The sequence below is a fragment of the Panulirus ornatus genome, chromosome 3 (genome assembly GCF_036320965.1).
Source record: "Panulirus ornatus isolate Po-2019 chromosome 3, ASM3632096v1, whole genome shotgun sequence".
Taxonomy (NCBI): Eukaryota; Metazoa; Arthropoda; class Malacostraca; order Decapoda; family Palinuridae; genus Panulirus; species Panulirus ornatus.
The window spans coordinates 42,323,145-42,343,979 of record NC_092226.1 but is presented as its reverse complement, the minus strand read 5'-3'; the positions used below and the strand labels follow the sequence as shown (position 1 = coordinate 42,343,979).

Below are 20,835 nucleotides of genomic sequence, written 5' to 3'. Positions count from 1 at the left end.
TTTCACTCTTATGTGCCACGCTGCTTCTATCTTTCACACTTCACACAGTGTGCCACGCTACTTGTCCCTCTCTCACACCTCACACTGTGTGCCACGCTGCTTGTCTCTCTCACACTTTACACTATGTGCCACGCTACTCTCTCTCTCTCTCTCTCTCTCTCTCTCTCTCTCTCTCTCTCTCTCTCTCTCTCTCTCTCTCTCTCTCTCTCTCTCTCTCTCTCTCTCTCTCTCTCACACACACACACACACACACACACACACACACACACACGCTTTACACTATGTGCCACGCTACTCTCTCTCTCTCTCTCTCTCTCTCTCTCTCTCTCTCTCTCTCTCTCTCTCTCTCTCTCTCACTTTACAATATGTGCCACGCTACTTCAATCTCTCTCACACTTCACAATGTGTGCCACTGTGCTTCTGTCTCTTTCTCACATTTTACACTATGTATCATGCTACTCTCACACACACACACACACACACACACACACACACACACACACACACACACACACACACACACACACTTCACACTATGTTCCACGCTACTTCTGTGTCACACTTTGCATTATGTGTCACGCTACATATATCTCTCTCACACTGTACATCTTGTGCCACGCTACTCTCTCTCTCTCTCTCTCTCTCTCTCTCTCTCTCTCTCTCTCTCTCTCTCTCTCTCTCTCTCTCTCTCTCTCTCTCTCAGACACACAGCACAGACACACACACACACAGCGTACATCATCATGTGCCTGGCCACTTGTCTACATGTTCAGGGTATGAGGCTGTGTGGTGAAGACTTACCCGGTAGTGATGGCTGATCGTGGGCAGGCCTCGCTGCAGCCGAATTCTGTTCTCTTGTATGGAGGTGTCCAGCCTGTCCAGCAGGTCGTACAGGTTACTGCTGCTCTGGAGCTGGCGTGCCTGGCGGTTCCTGCCGGCGCCCATCACGCCCATAGCTAGGAATATGGCTACGGCCGCCCACAGCCTGGCGTACCATAGCCACGCACTGGAAACGCGAGGAGACATCCCCGTCTGGCGACCGAATATAATAAGCTACGAGAATATTGTTTCTGTTCACTTCAGACTTCGTCTGTTCTGCCACCCCCCAACGGGTCTTAGTCACCAAATCCGGCAGAGTTGGCGGAAATCCTTCTGAGTCGGTGTCTGCCGCGCTAGCTCTTATTAAGAAGAGTCAGGATAAAATGACACACAAGTTTCTGAACTGAGGCAGACAAATGAACTACAAGTTGACAGAGTGCGGTAATGTGTGGTTTCAGGGGAGAGGGTGGCGACGGTGCGACACACCTCTGTTCTGGGTCAGCGCTGGGCTTCCACTACAGGCTCACATCCCTACCCGCCTTTATATACCCTGAGCCGATGTTGGAAGCGTACTTTTTACGTGGAAGGGATGCGAGGAGTCGGGTTCGTATCCAGTCCAGTGACACGCTCTCGTGTGACACGGCAAGATGGAGAGACGTGCAGCACGTGCCTCGGAGACGACCATCATGTCGCCAAAGACGTCTGAGTCGTTGTGGATGGGTCATCAGGAGGCTAGTGTGGTAGGAGGTGGCAGCCAGTTGACTGTGGTTGTGTGTGTGTGTGTGTGTGTGTGTGTGTGTAAGACCCTGGCTCCTTCATGACTGGCTCTCTCCTACTCACACCTTCCTTCTTTTCTTCTTATCTCTTGTGTTTGTAGTTTTTGTTAACTATCTCTTCTTCATTCCCTCGCTCACTTAGGCCTTGCCCCGAAAAGGACTTCTTCTGGAAGTAGAATATATATATATATATATATATATATATATATATATATATATATATATATATATATTATTTATATATATGACATGTAAAATGTGCGGAGTAAACCATGAAGGGTCTGTAGGGCCTGGATATGGTTAGGAAGCTGTGGTTTCGGTGCATTAAACATGACATCTCCCGCATGGATGCGAGCGGATGCGGTCTTTCTTCGTCTGTTTCCTGACGCCACCACGCTGACGCAGGGGACGGCGATCGTGTGCGGAGAAGAGAATGCATATGTTATCATTTTTTTTCATTTCTTTCATGCATTTGTTCTGTTGCCTGTTTGGCGGGAAGGCGCCGGGATGGATGACGGCGAACAAGTATATATATATATATATATATATATATATATATATATATATATATATATATGTGTGTGTGTGTGTGTGTGTGTGTGTGTGTGTGTGTGTGTGTGTGTGTGTATCATGGCGGTCACCTGGGGATCGCTAACCCGTTGTTTTCTTCGTGTGTCGTCCGTCCGTCGTGGGAGTTACATGATAGTCACACGCATCACACTTCACAGTCGGCATTTGTTTGTGAATGGTAGAAGACCAGTAAGTTTAGATTGTGCATAGGTTTAACCTGGATCTTGACCTTGCTCATACCTCGCGGCTCAGAAAATTACAACTTTGGTTATGAACAGTGACTAAAGATATTTGTATTTTCCAAACACTATTGTCACCCATCCATCCATATCTTCACTGCCAGTAACTTTAGTGCACTGCGGGCGATACAAATGTTGCATGGATTATTTTCAGTATTAGTAGCCAGGTGCAATGGGATTCTAACGAGTGTGTGCCCGTGTGACTGTGTCCCAGGAATAACTCTACTGTTATATTTACTGTTGGATCTTTCCCACGCCTTCGGTTGTAGGTATGTGACTGAGGACCTTGGTGACGACTGTTGCAGGTGAGTGCGGGCATGCATGGGTTCAGGTTGTCTACATGTGTATGTTATGATTCAACAAGCTGTTCGTGTTGGTTTATGTAATGATTACACGAAGCCTTCAGCCCATCCCTGAGAAGGGCGGGCTCACAGCCCCCACCGTTGTGAATTGGCCCATACTTATCCATATTTATGTGTGTTCTCACTCATGTTTGACAATTGCTTCTCATGGCTTGAACACGTCATAATATGTGGTCTGGTACATAAAGTGGTTACACTGGCTGCTGGCCGGCGCGAGGAGGCTCGCCCGAGGCTGTGAGTGGCTCGGGCTTCCCATCTCCAGGGTCCTGGCCTCCACCACTGCCGTCTGGTAAAGAGCCAGAGTGACCGGCTAGCGGCAAGTTTGAGGCAGTTAGTGTAACGCATGGCTCCCTCTCTGACCCATTCTTGTGAACTAGAATAAGAATTTGTGTCCAAATGCCGTAGAATATTGCTGTGGCTAGAGTCTATACTTCTAGAAGCGGATGGAAATGGTCGGTCTTCGGTTCAGGTAGGATTGTACCGTGCAAGGGATATTGGTTCGATTCCTGAATGCCCGAGATATGTGTGTAATGGAGAGGTGTGCCATCCTCATACGTATCTTCAGAATAGGAGTATGACCCGAGTTTGTAGTGAAGACTTCAACCTTGGCACACGAAATTTTGAATATTTTTCCTGCCTGGCGACCATGTGGTCCCAAGGGTAGATGGAGAGGTGGGCAGGTGGGAGTAACTGCTGTAAAACCATGATCAAGGTGTGAGCAGTGCTGGCCAGGCTCCAGGCCGCGGTCTTCCTCACTCGACTGAACCATATCCACGAAATATGAACGCAAACTAGATGTGAACACAGTCATCTGTTACCTCATCCATTAATTACTTAAGGCAAGATATACGATATTTTACGTAAGGCAAGATATAATTACGATATTTTACTTAAGGGAAGATACAGTGTACGATATTTTACTTAAGGCAAGATACGATATACGATATTTTACTTAAGGCAAGATACAGTGTATTATATTTTACTTAAGGCAAGGTATACGATATTTTACGTAAGGCAAAATATAATTACGATATTTTACTTAAGGCAAGATACGACATACGATATTTTACTTAAGGCAAGATATAATTTACGATATCTTACTTAAGGCAAGATACAGTGTATTATATTTTACCTAAGGCAAGATACAGTGTACGATATTTTACTTAAGGCAAGATACGATGTACGATATTTTACTTAAGGCAAGATACGATGTACGATATTTTACTTAAGGCAAGATACACTGTATTATATTTTACTTAAGGCAAGATATAATGTACGATATTTTACTTAAGGCAAGATACGATGTACGATATTTTACTTAAGGCAAGATATAATGTACGATATTTTACTTAAGGCAAGATACGATGTACGATATTTTACTTAAGGCAAGATATAATGTACGATATTTTACTTAAGGCAAGATACGATGTACGATATTTTACTTAAGGCAAGATACGGTGTATTATATTTTACATAAGGCAAGATATAATGTACGATATTTTACTTTAGGCAAGATACGATGTACGATATTTTACTTAAGGCAAGATACGATGTACGATATTTTACTTAAGGCAAGATATAATGTACGATATTTTACTTAAGGCAAGATACAATGTACGATATTTTACTGAAGGCAAGATACAGTGTATTATATTTTACTTAAGGCAAGATACAGTGTATTATATTTTACTTAAGGCAGAATATAACTTACGACATTCATACATGACATTGTGGTGAGGCGAGTAGCGCCAGTATCAGTCTTACATCCACGCTGATGAAAGCCATCTTGATCGTGGTGAAGATAATCCACCGCGGAAGCATTTGGTGGTGGGAGGCGGGCGGTGGCCGTGACGGGGCGGGGCGGGGCAGCCGTGCTGGGTCGTGTGTGTCGGGAGCAAGAAGGAATATTCGTATGCCCCTGTAACAGGAGGGAAGTTGGAGGGACTGAGTGCTCAGGGTTTACATGGAGGTGGGCAGGAATTGAGTGTATTGGAAGGTACGAGGGTGACGAGTGAGTGTACAGTAGGGGGTAGGGTGAGTGAGCAGGAGGCGAGTTTACTGGGAGGAAGAACCAGAAAGGACAAAAGATGGAGGGTGATTGTAGAGAGGGGAGGTGGAAGGAGACTGGCTGTATGGATGAAAATTGAAGGCGGGGGAGGCTGTGTGTAGATAGGCGGAAGGTGAAGGAGGACTGAATTCATGGAAGGGAGATGAACCGTAATGATGTTACTGAGGAAGGAGAGGATGAACACTAACTGTGCTTACGTGATGAACCAATTTAGTAACGAGTATTGTGGTGGGAATCAGCCCACTGGAGTCTGATAAAGACGCTTCGTCACCTCTGTAATCCTTTTGCACTGCCGCTCACAGGACGAGCGTGGGGAGCACAGTAAATTTGCCGGTGATACCGGCACGAATGAATCAGTGCGCAGAGTGGAGACAGAGCGGGACAGCCTGCACTTTGTGGAGTGGCGAGCTGACGGAGGAACGAGAGCATTAGAGAAAAGATTACACGTAGTCAACACCGTGTTTAGTACCTGTCCCACCTTATTCACGTATATCTGTTTTCCCAGCTTACAACCAAGCATGCTGACGTTATAGAGTATTCCAAATAAAGCTATACGATTGGTCTCAAATGAAAAATATCCAGACGTTGAAAACACCGTAGGAGAGAACGGATGACTAAAGATTAAACTAGTCGGTACGTGCCTTTAAGAAGCAGGCCAGAAAGTATGGCAGAGACCTAAGGACAACGATGGTACAAACTGCAGACACATACGAGATTTCGACAACAGCACAAACTTGGAACACATTTTGTTCCCTCGAGGCCTCAAAGCACTCAGGGAGGCACCAGTCATCCATCGATGTACACAATGAACAGTGTTTAGCTTAGCTAAGTAAACGTTCTCAGAAATACAAAAGTACACACCACCAGTGTGCCAGGATGCATAATAAGGTGTCAACAACACGCTTCCAGAAAATCACCCACATGCATCAAACTTACACCATACACTTGTACACACTTCCCTCCTCTCTTCCATTTCCAACTATCCCTTCTCCTGTCCCACCTCTTCCTATCTTCTAACTACCCAAGTAAACACCAAGTGACGTGGAGGTGACAAAGTGTATGTTGACATGGGTTCAGACGGCTGGCCGTGGCCAGTATGTTGCAACGTGTGGCCCTCTTGCGGTGTCCAGCACCGCCCACGGCTTCCTGCCGCTACTGGATGTTGTTAAGGGAATGTACGTGTTACAGGTCTACAATAATGCATACATCTTGTGCACCATCAGAACACCACAGCATGTTTCTATTTGTGTATGTGTGTAATGTACATAGGAATATGTATAGCGATGGACGCGACTAGTGGTGGGGTTGACGGCTCTGTGGGTTATGTATATATACCGTGAAGTTTGCCATAGTCTCCCTTACACGATTTATTTTGTTTGATTACCCCAGGACCCCTGTCAGAAAGTGCCCTAGTGGTAACTTAAGACCCCTTTTCCACTGGCTCCTGCAGCTCTAAGGCTGCCCTGCACTCAGTGGCAGGGACAGAATGGATTCCTTTGAAGCGAGAGTTTCCTTGATGAGACTGTACTCCGTGTGGGAGCTGACGATGTCACAGCCTTGCCAAAGGTAACTTTTCCCTCGCAGTGGACCTGAAGCAGGCAGGGGGTTCAGTAATACTTGCACGAGTTCAGCAAGTGATAACAGTGACACGAGTAGGAAGATTATTATGTTAACGAAACACTGCAGCATAATTTACAATTTAGAGGTGCAAGACGAAGTTGTCTGGCGTCAGTGGGTTGGGTAACTTGTCATGTGCAATCTCATGGCTGGCTGGTGCCAGGCTGTGTGACCATCGGTCATGCATTATGTATAGGACCGGTCCTTGAAGACGACACGTAGGTCGCTTCTTGTTCACTGGAAAAGGACATTGGTATGGGGGTCACGTGCACAGCGTTCTCAACCTGTATAGAACAAGGCTTGAGACGGGTCACGTACTGACGTTCTCAGGTTGGTCCACAACAACAGAAGATGAGGCTTAACAACGCGGCCCGGCTGAAACCCTCCGTACAGAGGGATGTGCACATGTTTTCCTCATAGTAACCGACAAGACAAGGTGAAAGTATACCGCAGTCGCTTATCTGTTGATTGGAGCGGTTGTACAAGGAATTTATGAAGAGCTTTTCTCCAGGATTAATTTAGATTTCTCGTGTGTCTGTAGAGCCAGTTCTTGAAAGTGGAAATGTGTTCTGTAGTAACAGTGAAGATGAAAGGAAAGAATTGCCATAGCTTTACCGGACAAGACATGCAGGAGGGTGAAAGGAGGGCAAGAAATAGAGTGAATTGGAGTCATGTGGTATACAGGGGTTGACGTGCTGTCAGTGGATTGAAGCAAGGCATGTGAAGCGTCTGGGGTAAACCATGGAAAGCTGTGTAGGTATGTATATTTGCGTGTGTGGACGTGTGTATGTACATGTGTATGGGGGGGGGGGGTTTGGGCCATTTCTTTCGTCTGTTTCCTTGCGCTACCTCGCAAACGCGGGAGACAGCGACAAAGTATAAAAAAAAAAAAAAAAAAAAATATATATATATATATATATATATCTTTCCAAAAGAGGGAATAGAGAAGGGGGCCAGGTGGGGATGTTCCCTCGGGGGCCCAGTCCTCTGTTCTCGACGCTACCTCGCTAATGCGGGAAATGGCGAATAGTATGAAAGAAAGAAGAAAGATATATATATATATATATGGGTGATTATTGGTGCATATGCACCTGGGCATTAGAAGAAAGATCATGAGAGGCAAGTGTTTTGGGAGCAGCTGAATGAGTGTGTTAGTGGTTTTGATGCACGAGACCGGGTTATAGTGTTGGGTGATTTGAATGCAAAGGTGAGTAATGTGGCAGTTGAGGGAATAATTGGTATACATGGGGTGTTCAGTGTTGTAAATGGAAATGGTGAAGAGCTTGTAGATTTATGTGCTGAAAAAGGACTGATGATTGGGAATACCTGGTTTAAAAAGCGAGATATACATAAGTATACTTATGTAAGTAGGAGAGATGGCCAGAGAGCGTTATTGGATTACGTGTTAATTGACAGGCGCGCGAAAGAGAGACTTTTGGATGTTAATGTGCTGAGAGGTGCAACTGGAGGGATGTCTGATCATTATCTTGTGGAGGCTAAGGTGAAGATTTGTATGGGTTTTCAGAAAAGAAGAGTGAATGTTGGGGTGAAGAGGGTGGTGAGAGTAAGTGAGCTTGGGAAGGAGACTTGTGTGAGGAAGTACCAGGAGAGACTGAGTACAGAATGGAAAAAGGTGAGAACAATGGAAGTAAGGGGAGTGGGGGAGGAATGGGATGTATTTAGGGAATCAGTGATGGATTGCGCAAAAGATGCTTGTGGCATGAGAAGAGTGGGAGGTGGGTTGATTAGAAAGGGTAGTGAGTGGTGGGATGAAGAAGTAAGAGTATTAGTGAAAGAGAAGAGAGAGGCATTTGGACGATTTTTGCAGGGAAAAAATGCAATTGAGTGGGAGACGTATAAAAGAAAGAGACAGGAGGTCAAGAGAAAGGTGCAAGAGGTGAAAAAAAGGGCAAATGAGAGTTGGGGTGAGAGAGTATCATTAAATTTTAGGGAGAATAAAAAGATGTTCTGGAAGAAGGTAAATAAAGTGCGTAAGACAAGGGAGCAAATGGGAACTTCAGTGAAGGGCGCAAATGGGGAGGTGATAACAAGTAGTGGTGATGTGAGAAGGAGATGGAGTGAGTATTTTGAAGGTTTGTTGAATGTGTTTGATGATAGAGTGGCAGATATAGGGTGTTTTGGTCGAGGTGGTGTGCAAAGTGCGAGGGTTAGGGAAAATGAGTTGGTAAACAGAGAAGAGGTAGTAAAAGCTTTGCGGAAGATGAAAGCCGGCAAGGCAGCTAGTTTGGATGGTATTGCATTGGAATGGACTAAAAAAGGGGGTGACTGTGTTGTTCACTGGTTGGTGAGGATATACAGTGTATGTATGGATCATTGTAAAGTGCCTGAGGATTGGCGGAGTGCATGCGCCTTTGTACAAAGGCAAAAGGGATAAAGGTGAGTGCTCAAATTACAGAGGTATAAGTTTGTTGAGTATTCCTGGTAAATTATATGGGAGGGTATTGATTGAGAGGGTAAAGGCATGTACAGAGCATCAGATTAGGGAAGAGCAGTGTGGTTTCAGAAGTGGTAGAGGATATGTGGATCAGGTGTTTGCTTTGAAGAATGTATGTGAGAAATACTTAGAACAACAAATGGATTTGTATGTAGCATTTATGGATCTGGAGAAGGCATATGATAGGGCTGATAGAGATGCTTTGTGGAAGATATTAAGAGTATATGGTGTGGGAGGTACGTTGCTAGAAGCAGTGAAAAGTTTTAACCAAGGATGTTAGGCATGTGTACGAGTAGGAAGAGAGAAAAGTGAGTGGTTTTCAGTGAATGTCGGTTTGCGGCAGGGGTGTGTGATGTCTCCATGGTTGTTTAATTTGTTTATGGATGGGGTTGTTTGGGAGGTGAATGCAAGAGTTTTGGAAAGAGGGGCAAGTATGAAGTCTGTTGGGGATGAGAGAGCTTGGGAAGTGAGTCAGTTGTTGTTCGCTGATGATACAGCGCTGGTGGCTGATTCATGTGAGAAACTGCAGAAGCTGGTGACTGAGTTTGGTAAAGTGTGTGAAAGAAAAAGCTGAGAGTAAATGTGAAAAAGAGCAAGGCTATTAGGCTCAGTAGGGTTGAGGTATAAGTAAGTTGGGAGATAAGTTTGAATGGAGAAAAACTGAAGGAAGTGAAGTGTTTTAGATATCTAGGAGTGGATTTAGCAGCGGATGGAACCATGGAAGCGGAATTGAGTCACAGAATGGAGGAGGGGGCGAAGGCTCTGGGAGCGTTGAAGAATGTATAGAAAGCAAGAACGTTATCTCGGAGAGCAAAAATGGGTATGTCTGAAGGAATAGTGGTTCCAACGGTGTTATATGGTTGCGAGGCGTGGGCTATAGATAGGGTTGTGCGGGGGAGGGTGGATGTGTTTGAAATGAAATGTTTTAGGACAATATGTGGTTTGAGGTGGTTTTATCTAGTAAATAATGAAAGGGTAAGAGAGATGTGTGGTAATAAAAAGGGTGTTGTTGAAGAGCAGAAGAGGGTGTGTTGAAATGGTTTGGTCACATGGAGAGAATGAGTGAGGAAAGATTGACAAAGAGGATATATGTGCCGTAGGTAGAGGGAAGGAGAAGCGTGAGACCAAATTAGAGGTGGAAAGATGGAGTGAAAAAGATTTTGAGCGATCGGAGCTTGAGCATGCAGGAGAGTGAAAGGCGTGCAAGGAATATAGTGCATTGGAACGATGTGGTATACCGGGGTGGACGTGCTGTCCACCCTCCTCCGCACAACTCTATCTATAGCCCACGCCTCGCAACCATATAACATTGTTGGAACCACTGTTCCTTCAAACATACTCATTTTTGCTTTCCGAGATAATGTTCTCGCCTTCCACACATTTTTCAACGCTCTCAGAACTTTCGCCCCCTCCCACACCCTGTGACTCACTTCCGCTTCCATGGTTCCATCCGCTGCCAAATCCACTCCCAGATATCTAGAATACTTCACTTCCTCCGGTTTCCTCCATTCAAACTTACCTCCCAGTTGACTTGTCCCTCAACCCTACTATACCTAATAACCTTGCTCTTATTCACATTTACTCTCAGCTTTCTTCTTTCACACACTTTACCAAACTCAGTCACCAGCTTCTGCAGTTTCTAACCCGAATCAGCCACCAGCACTGTATCATCAGCGAACGACAACTCACTTCCCAAGCTCTCTCATCCACGATTATTACTGCAGAGGGCACACTGAAATATTCTCCCGTTTAAAATGAGAGATAATTCGAAGTTTGAAATTTTCTCATTTTTGCACAAATCACCAAATTGCGGCCAAGATCTTGTCATCACTGTTCTGGAGCCAATACTAAGCAGTTTCAAAGCAAATGTTTTTGAGGCGACTTTATTAAAGTACAGGTTCTTTACTGGTAACGATTTTCACCGCAATTGGGCTACTTTCTCTTAAGTCATGTTGTACATTTTCCTATTTACGTTCTGAAATTAGTAATCCATATTTGATATTTTCACGACAAAACCCTTGGAAAATTAGCGTATTGCACCACAATATATATATATCTGGGACGTTGACTGGGAGACGCTGTTCATCTGGAAGGTCGAGTCTGTTGGAAGTTGTTGGTGATGGTGAGGGGTTGTGTGTGTGTGTGTGTGTGTGATCGACCGCATCACAGTGTTCATGATACAAGTCGTGACCAGGAACATTTTTATATGCAGGATGAACGGGGCTGTCATGATATGGAGGTGATGAAAACTTTGGACAACATAAAGCTTGTCCTGTTGGTCAGGCGGGGTAGGGAAGTCTTGTTCAACACATTGGTGGTAGGATCTGTGTTGCAACCGACCAAACCAACGCAGAGATATCGACCAGTAAACACCGTTTGTTGTTACACATTACATAACAAAACTAGTTTGCTGTTGAATGTAGACATAGCTGACTAGATGGGGCGAGGCATGCGAGCTCTGCCGTGAGAATGTGTGAGCATTTCGTAAGTGAATCTCCAATAATTTCTTAAGAAGTACGCAGCTCAAAATTCGTACTTTGTCCACTCGGGATGCCTTTCAGTAGCACTGGCTGATTCATTTACAGTGAAACATGAAGAAGAAGCTGGACATCTTGTTGATTTTGGTTGTAACACACGGAAACGCAGAATAAGGAGACTTTATGGTTTCTAATATCAGTTACAGTGTTGATGACTAGGATTACATGGGGATTACATAATGAGGCTGGAATTACAGTAAGGCAGGCTGGACCACTTAATTCCGAGACTCACGAATGAAGAATTTGCAGGTCCTGAAGAAAACGCACTAAGGTCCACCGGAGTGCAGGCCATAGCCATAGTGTAGAGCGCTGCATGAAACCAATAATTAAGGTGTCTAGTTGTGTACATGGATTGATGTTGATGTATTCATCAAGAGGTACAGTAACATGTGGCAGCTTTATGCCACACACACAAACCAACGAGACCTAGAATAAAACTTGACCTTCAGCGTCTGAATCGTCCCTTGTTGGACGTGCTTCATTCTTTACTTGTATATATTATCGTTGGGTATTTTGCCTGGGTAGCCACAGTGTCCTGTGTCAGTATGACCCGTCTTAGGTAACCGTAACCTCAGGAGAGACCCACCCAAAATATGAGGTAAACTTTACACTGGGTCTGTCCTAATGGCGTCAGGTGCTGCTGATGTCAAGCTTTGTGTTGGCTCCAGACCAGTGATGTCAAGCTTTGTATTGCTTCCATACCAGTTATGTCAAGCTTTGTATTGGCTCCAGACCAGTGACGTCAGGCTTGGTATTGGCTCCAGACCAGTGATGTCAAGCATTGTATTTTCTCCAGACCAGTGATGTCGAGCTTTTTATTAGCTGCAGTGATGTCAAGCTTTGTATTGGCTCGAGAGCTGTGTTGCCATGCTTTGTATTGGCTCCAGACCAATAATGTCAAGCTTTGTATTGCCTCCATACCAGTGATGTCAAGCTTTGTATTGGCTCCAGACCAGTGATGTCAAGCCCTGCATTGGCTCCAAACCAATGACGTCAGGCTTTGTATTGGCTCCAGACCAGTGGTGTCAGTTTGTATTGGTTCCAGACCGTTGGTGTCGTGCTTTGTATTGGTTTCAGACCAGTGATGGCAAACTTTGTATTGGCTCCAGAAGTGATGTCAAGCTTTGTATAGGCTCCAGACCAGTGATGTCAAGCTCTGTAAAGGCTCCAGACCAGTGATGTCAGGCTTTATAATGGCTCCAGACAAGTGATGTCAAGCTTTGTATTGGCTCCAGACTAGTGGTCAAGCTTTGCATTGGCCCCAGACCAGTTAATCGATAGATTACCTGTTTTGATTTTACTGATCGTCATCCGTGTAACATTTTGTGGCGGGATGGTTTGTATATCTTAAGATTAGTGATGGCAAGCTTTGTATTGGTCCCTGACTAGTGATGCCAAGCTTCGTATTGACTCCAAACCAATTATGTCAAGCTTTGTATTGGCTCCAAACCAATTATGTCAATCTTTGTATTCACTCCAGATCAGTGGTGTTAGCTTAGTGTTGGCTCCAGACCAGTAATGTCAAGCTTTGTATTGACTCCAGACCAGTGATATCAAGCTTTGTATTGACTCCAGACCAGTGATATCAAGCTTTGTATTGACTCCAGACCAGTGATGTCAAGCTTTGTATTTTCTCCAGATCAGTAATATCAAGCCTTTTAGTGGTTCCAGACCAGTGATGTCAAGCTCTGTATTGTCTCCATACCAGTGATGTCAAGCTTTTTATTGGCTCCAGAGCAGTGATGTCAAGCATTTTGGCTCCAGAACAGTGAAGTCAAGCTTTCTATTGGCTCCAGATCACTGATGTCAAGCTTAGTATTGGCTCCAGACCAGTGATGTCAAGCTTTGTATTGGCTGAAGACCAATAATGTCAAGCTTCTTATTGTCTCCAGACTAGTGATGTCAAGCTTTTTTACTGGCTATGGTGCTGTCAAGCTTTGTATTGGCTCCAGACCAGTGGTGCCAAGCTTTGTATAGACTTCAAACTAGTGACTTCAAGCTTTGTATTGGCTCCAAACCAGTGATATCAAGCTTTGTATTGGCTCCAGACCAAGAACGTCAAGCTCTGTAATTGCTCCAGAACAATGATGTCAAGCTTTGTACTGCCTTCATACCAGTGATGTCAAGCTTTGTATTGGCTCCAGGCCAATGATGTCAGCTTTGTATTGGCTCCAGACTAGTGACGTCAAGCTTTGTATTGCCTCCAGGCCAGTGATGTCAATCTTTGTATTGGCCCCATACCAGTGATGTCAAGCTTTGTATTGGCTCCAGACCAGTGACGTCAAGCTTTGTATTGGCCCCATACCAGAGATTTCCAGCTTTGTATTGGCTCCAGACCAGTGATGTCGAGCTTTGTATTGGCTCCAGACCATGACGTCAGGCTTTGTATTGGCTCCAGGCCAGTGATGTCAGTCTTTGTATTGGCCTCATACCAGTGATGTCAAGCTTTGTATTGGCTCCAGACCAGTGACGTCAAGCTTTGTATTGGCCTCATACCAGTGATGTCAAGCTTTGTATCGACTCGAGACAAGTGATGTCAAGTTTTGTATTGGCTCCAGACCAGTGATGTCAAGTTCTGCATTGGCTCCAGGCCAGTGACGTCAAGCTTTGTATTGGCCCCATACCAGTGATGTCAAGCTTTGTATTGGCTCCAGACCATGACGTCAGGCTTTGTATTGGCTCCAGACCAGTGATGTCAATCTTTGTATTGGCCCCATACCAGTGATGTCAAGCTCTGTATTGACTCCAGACAAGTGATGTCAAGCTTTGTATTGGCTCCAGACCAGTGATGTCAAGTTCTGCATTTGCTCCAGGCTAGTGATGTCAAGCTTTGTATTGGCCCCAGACCAGTGATGTCAAGCTTTGTATTGGCTCCAGACCAGTGAAGTCAAGCTTTGTATTGGATCCAGATCAGTAATGTCAAGCTTTGTATTGGTTCCAGACCAGTGATGTCAAGCTTTTCTATTGGCTCCAGACCAGTGAGTCAAGTTTTGTATTGGCTCCAGACCAGTGATGTCAAGCTTTGTATTGGCTTTAGACCAGTGATGTCAGTTTTAGTAATTGGGTCCAGACAGGTGATGTCAGATTTAATATTGTATTCAGACCAGTGAAATCAAGCCTAGGATTGGCTTCAGGCCAATGATGTCAGGCTTAGTACTGGCTCGAGACCAGTGATTTTGAGCTTAGTATTGCACAATCAGTGATGTCAAGCTTATGATGGCTTTAGTCTAGTGATGTCAAGCTTTGTGATGGCTCTAGAGCAGTGAAGTCAGGCTTAGTATTGGCACCAGAGCTGTGATGTCAAGCTTTGTCAGGTCATGAGGTGTGTTGTGTTGTGTGTGCGTCTGTGTGGTGCGAGTGCAGGGCAATTAAGTTGTAAGTGTTCATTGTCTTCTCTACGGTCGGTGCATCGTGAGCAGGAAGGGTGTTGGGAGAGGTTGTAATAATGTTTGTCCTGTTGTAGTGATATATATATATATATATATATATATATATATATATATATATATATATATATATATATATAATATATATGCGAGTGGTGGCATGATTGTGACGCTTGTGAAAGGATAAGGCCAACTTGAGCATGATTCCTGGAGCCAGCAGTAACCAGCGTGGACGGTTCTCATAATATAATGAATAAAAAGAGACACGCACGAGACTCATAAGTCATGTCCAGTTTGTGTGTGGCTGTGGATGTTTTCGAGCGGCCTGTTCACAAGGGCCACGAGCCAGGGCGTCCTTGGCGAGGTGAAGGAATTAATTATGGGTTGAAGATTTACGTTGTGGCCGGAGTTATCTTGGTGGTGTTCCTCAGCTGTGTGCTGACCTCATCACTTGGTGATGATGCTATGGCAGCAGTAAGTGATGCTTCCTGTGTCCGCCTTATGGCGCGAGGATGGCGGATGCTGGTGCACCTTGGCGGTCGTATCTCTGTGACTGTGTGACACAAGATATCAAAATAGTACTGAAGGCCGGCTTGCGTCCCCTCTCTCCAGGTTTGTGAAGGAGCGCTTCATGCTGGATGCATGTGTGGTCGAGTCTCTGCTGGTCTTCGAAGGTTATGAACACTCCTCTTGTTCTGAACCTGCGTCCATGTGTGTGTGTGTGTGTTTTGTGTGATGCTGCAGAGGAGCGCGTCTGTAGGCTCCCCTCCGGGAAGCTATGATAGACGCTGGTTAACAGTGTAAAAGACAGGTTGTTCACTTCCCAAACTCGTAGATACGTGATACTTGTCTCTTCGTTTTCCCTTTCATAATCCTCTCTATATTCGAATTAATGCCTGGCCTTGATGTGAATATTTGTCCGTGAATGGGGCCTCCAACGTAAAAAAAAAAAAAAAGAATTATCGTAAGTGGAGGTAGATTATTTTTTTTTTTTTTTTTTTTAGCTGAGTAGATACTTACCTCCACCCATCTTTGTGGTGGGGAAAAAAAATACAAGGCCAGAGGGTCAGCATGAGGGACACTGGTAGAGCAAGCCTAAGGGATTGTGGGAGAGACCCCCCAGGCAAGGACGGAAAGACGACCCCCAAGGAAGTAATGACGGACGTTAATTGTTTAACTGACAACAGTTGTGACCACCAGGGTTACTTCCTCTTACCCTGCCCTGCTGTCATGAGGGCCTCTCTGCCACTCCCTCCTGATGTTCCTCCTCCCATAAGGGCCTCTCTGCCACTCCCTCCTGATGTTCCTCCTCCCATAAGGGCCTCTCTGCCACTCCCACCTTTATGCAATCATAGAGAGCAAGCGGTACTGAAGAAGCCAAGCGAGAAGTGCTAATCGTCCTTGAAGGCTCAGGCTTCAGTGTCTTAATGTATGTTGATGTAACCAAGATGTGGAGGGATGGATAGGTAGTATGTTTGAGGAGGGGAACCTGGATTCTCTGGCTCTTGGGGTAACAAAACTCAAGTGGAAGCTTCGAGGGAATGTGTAAGTGTAAAGAAGTAAACCTCATACTGATGTGGATGAAAATGATAGTGTCTTACGAGATGTGTTTGATTATTATTAGTGCATGTGCAAGTGGAAGCGAGAGGAGGGAGGGGGAAAGTCTAATGCGAGAATCTGAGTTAATGTTTCAGCAGTTTTGATGCAAGTGATTGGGTAACGTGGCAATTCAGGATATAAGTTGTGGTCATGGGGTACCCAGTCGTGTGAATGAACATGGGAAACAGCTTTGGGAGTTGTATGCTGAAAAAGGAGTGGTGATAAGGCATAGTTGATTGATAAAGAGGGGCATACATCACAATACGTGGATGAGTAGGAGAGATGGCATGAGGGCATCATTAGATTATTTACTAGTTGGTAGGCGTGCAAAAGAGAGACTCTTGGGTGTGAGTGTGCTGAAAGAGGCAGCTGGTGGGATGTCTGACCATAACTCAGTGGAGGCGAGGGTGAAGATTTCAAGTGCCTTTTTCGGAAAAGAGAAAATGATATGGGTGGGAAGAGAGTGGTAAAAGTGCGTGAGCTTGGAAAAGAGGCTTGTATGAAGAGATCCCTTGAGAGGTTGAGTGTATAACGACAAAAGGTGATAGGAAATGAAGCCCAGAGGTAGTGGAGCAGTGCTGGCATATGCGAGAGAAGTACATATCATGCGGGAGGTTGGGGTGAGGCGTGTGAGAAAAGGTAGTGAGTAGCTTGATGAGAAGGATAAGTTGCTGGTGAAAGCGAAAAAGAGGTGTATGGGCGTTACTTGCAAGGAAAGAGTGTAAGTGACTGTGAGATGTGCAAGAAAAAGTAGCTGGAGGTCAAGAGGAAAGTGCAGGGACTGAAAAAGAGGGCAAATGAAAGTTAGGGTGACGAAATATCAGCAAACTTCAAGAGGAAAGTGCAAGGACTGAAAAAGAGGGCAAATGAAAATCAGGGTAACGAAGTATCAGCAAACTTCAGAGAAAAGGAACTCAGTTTGGAAGGAGGTGAATTGTGTGTGAAAAACGAAAACAAATGCGAGTATCGGTGAAGGGGGATACTGGGAAGTAGTAACATGCAGATATTAGGTGAAGAGGTGTATGAGTGAATATTCTGAAGGACTGTTCAATGTGTTTAATGATAGGGTGACACATGAAGGATGTATGGAGCTGGGAGATATACAGAGTGATTTGGTGAAAAGAGAAGAGGTGATGAAAGCTTTAGGGAGGATGAAATTTAGCTAGGCTATCGAAGTGGTTGGTATTACCATTGAATTTCTCAATAAAGTGGGTGACCTTGTTGTTGATTGGTTAGTTAGGATTTTGAAATGAATTTATGGTTCTTAGTAAGATGCCTGAGGACTAGCAGAATACCTCTATAGTGCTTATGTATAAAGGTGAGTGTTCAAATGACAGGTATAAGTTTGTTGAGTATATCTGGTAAGTTGTATCCGAGAGTGATAATTAAGAGGGTGGTAGTACGCATGGAGCCTCTGATGGAGGAGGAATAGCGTGGTTTTATGAGTGCTAGAGCATATGTGGATCAGGTGTTTGCTTTGACGAATGTGTGAAATTCTCAGAGAAGCAGAAGGATTTGTATGTGGCGTTCATGGATCTGAAGCAAGTGTATATGATACGGCTGTTAGAGATGCTCTGTGGAAGGTATTCCAATTGTATGGTGTGGGAGGAAAGCTGCAAGAAGCAGAGAAGAGTTTTTATCAAGAGAGTAAAGCGTGTGTGTGAGTAGGAAGAGAGGAGGATGAGTGGTTTCATGTGAAGATCGTTCTTCGGCAGGGGTGTGATGTCACCATGGCTGATTAATTTGTTTATTGATGGAATGGTAAGGGAAGTAAATGCAAGGGTTTTGGTGAGAATGTTTGCAGTCTATAGGGGATTGGGGTGTGGTAGAAGGTAAGTAGTTGTGTTGATGTCTTACCGCTTGTGGCAGATTCATGTGAGGAACTGCAGAAACTGGTGCCTAAGTTTGGCAAATTGTTTGAATTGAGAGCGTCGAGAGTAAGTGTGAAAAAAACAAGGTTATTAGATTCAGCAGTGGGAAGAGTCTAGTTAGAATGTGAGTTTGAATGGAGAGAACATGGAGGATATGGGTGGTTTAGATACCTTTGGGGGTGGACATGGCAGCGAATGAACTATGGAGGTTGAGGTGTGCCATAGGTTGGGTGTTTGAGTCGCATTGAGGAGTGGGTGGAAAGAGGTCACTGTCGTTAGGGCAAAGATGGGTATGTTTGATGGTGTATTAGTTCCGACGATATTTTGGGAATGCAAGACATGGGCCCTAAGGGTTGTGTGTGTGTGTGGGGGGGTGGCTATGTTGGAAATTATATTTATTTGGACGCAATGTTGTGTGTATTGGATAGAACGATTAAGAAATGATGGGGTAAGAGAGAGTTGTGGCAGTATGAGAAATATGTATGAGAGAAATGAAGAGAGTGTGCTTAGATAGTTTGGACATATGGAGGTATGAATGAGATGGATATCTTCGATGGTATACATGTCGGGAGTGGAGTATATAGGAAAAGGGGGAACCAAGAAGGAGTTGGAAGTACGGACTGAAATACACTTTGAGTGATGAATATGCAGGAGGGTGTGAGGCGTGCAAGGAATAGAATGAATTAGAGCAATGTGGTGTTCAGGGGAAGACGTGCCGGTAGTGGGCTGAACTAGGGCATATTAAGCTGTCAGGAGAAACCATGGAAAGGTCATTGGGACCTGGCTGTGGATAGGGGACTCTGCTTTTGGTGCATTATACACAAAAGCGAGGCAGTACGTACGAGCAAATTAGACACACTTTTCCGTGTGTTTCAGACACTAAGTTGCCAAGAAGAAAGAAGGAAAGATTATTAGAAAAGACGAGTTAGGAGGAAGGATGTTTATGGCTGAGGATCACGTATTTGAGGAAAATAATCGTGATATTGTATACCCAGGAAGATTACCTGACGAGGATAGTAAGGTGGTGACGTGCAAGCCGTCGTAGGAAATGTATGGAGACCGACGTTCGAACTGTACAGTGTAAGGCGCCTGCTGGCCCCGGCTGGATCTTGGTGCTCGAGGAATGTACTGAAACTCTTGATGAGATTAAAAACGATTGTGGTTAGACAATATATAGATGAAGGATCAGTACCTGGGCTGTGGAAGAAATCCGATTTTGCGTCTGATTGTAAGGGAGACGGCAGAAGTAGTTGTCTGGTGTGTTAGCCAGTCGCACGAACAAGTGTACTCTTACTGTGTATGTAATAGAAAAGATTACGAGGAAGCAGGTTGATGGCGGAAGAAACTTATATTACCAATGCCCTAGGTATAGTAAAGAATAGCCCCAAAATGAGAGGTCCCGTCGTGGAGTGTGTGCTGTATCTAGACTGCCACAAACGTATAGTCACTAAGGCAGACGAATAAGCTAAAAGAAAAAAAAAAAAATTTGATTTAAGAAAAGTGTGAAAAGAAGGTTCCTAAAATGTATGGAAAATTGTGTGCGAGGGAAGCGAGGAGACAACAGTGTTATGGTTTTCATGATGGACGAGGGTAGGAAAATGGTGTCCCCCTGGGCTCGGCTGGGCTGTTGCTCTCCATGATTAATGTAAATGATCTGCCAAAAGAGGAGAGTCAGGCTCGTCTTCCTCTGTAAATACCTCTGGCAACAGTTCTCAGTCATTTACGAGAAATTCCTATGTAAATGTTTATTGTTTACGTAACGCGCTTTCCGAGTAAGATTGTAAATGTGAGGAAAAAGTTGATATATATATATATATATATATATATAAGTTAACTGTGTCAGAATCTTGGTAAGATATTAGAAATAGATTATGTTGGTGAAGGGTCAATTCTAAGCCCTGCACGCCATTTAACAGTGATAGAGGAAATAATGTAGGTGATGGTGTTTTGTTCTAAATCTGTAACGAACAGGATTCCGTCATAATGGAAGATTTTAACGTACCACTTTATTATTAAAGTGGAAAGAAGCACTTTCAAGTTGCTGCAGGCGCGCGGAATCTACAACATTAACTCACTTGATGTTGCGTTAATACGATAAGAAGCCAGCTGGCAACATTGACATACTCAACATGGTTCTAGATGCGGATGAATTTTATCTGTGTATCATTGTGGTTGACGAAATATTTGGTACGGTTGACGGCCGACAAATGACTCGTGAGGTAGCTGGTGACGCTGGTCAACGTGACAGTCGCGGGAAAAAAAAAAAGAAAAAACGATTTGTTGCGCAAATTGTGATGACATTCGAATATTCTTGTCAGTATAAGCTTGGATTGGTCAGTGAAAATTGTATGGTTGAACCTGGGAAAGGTTGAGTATGATAGTCGGTGATGTAAAGGGAGTATGTGTGTGTGTGTGTGTGTGGAGCCAGTGTGTAGCAGAAGGATATTTTGGAGAGTCTATTGGAACTGAAATAGAGAACTGTCTCTTGTCTCAGAGAATGGCACATAGAGTAGCAACTAAAATAGCAAGAGTAAGT

General features: G+C 44.4%; 1 protein-coding gene across 1 annotated transcript in view; it reads right to left on the bottom strand.

Annotated features, from left to right (window-relative positions):
• LOC139762480 (uncharacterized) overlaps positions 1-1,345 on the bottom strand; it is a 110,861-nt gene extending 109,516 nt beyond the window's left edge. Inside the window, exon 1 of the mRNA XM_071687412.1 lies at positions 802-1,345. Within this exon, the coding sequence (XP_071543513.1) occupies positions 802-1,026 (225 nt within the window). The 5' untranslated portion in view covers positions 1,027-1,345. The remainder of the gene's footprint in view (positions 1-801) is intronic.
• Between the last annotated feature and the right edge of the window lie 19,490 nt (positions 1,346-20,835).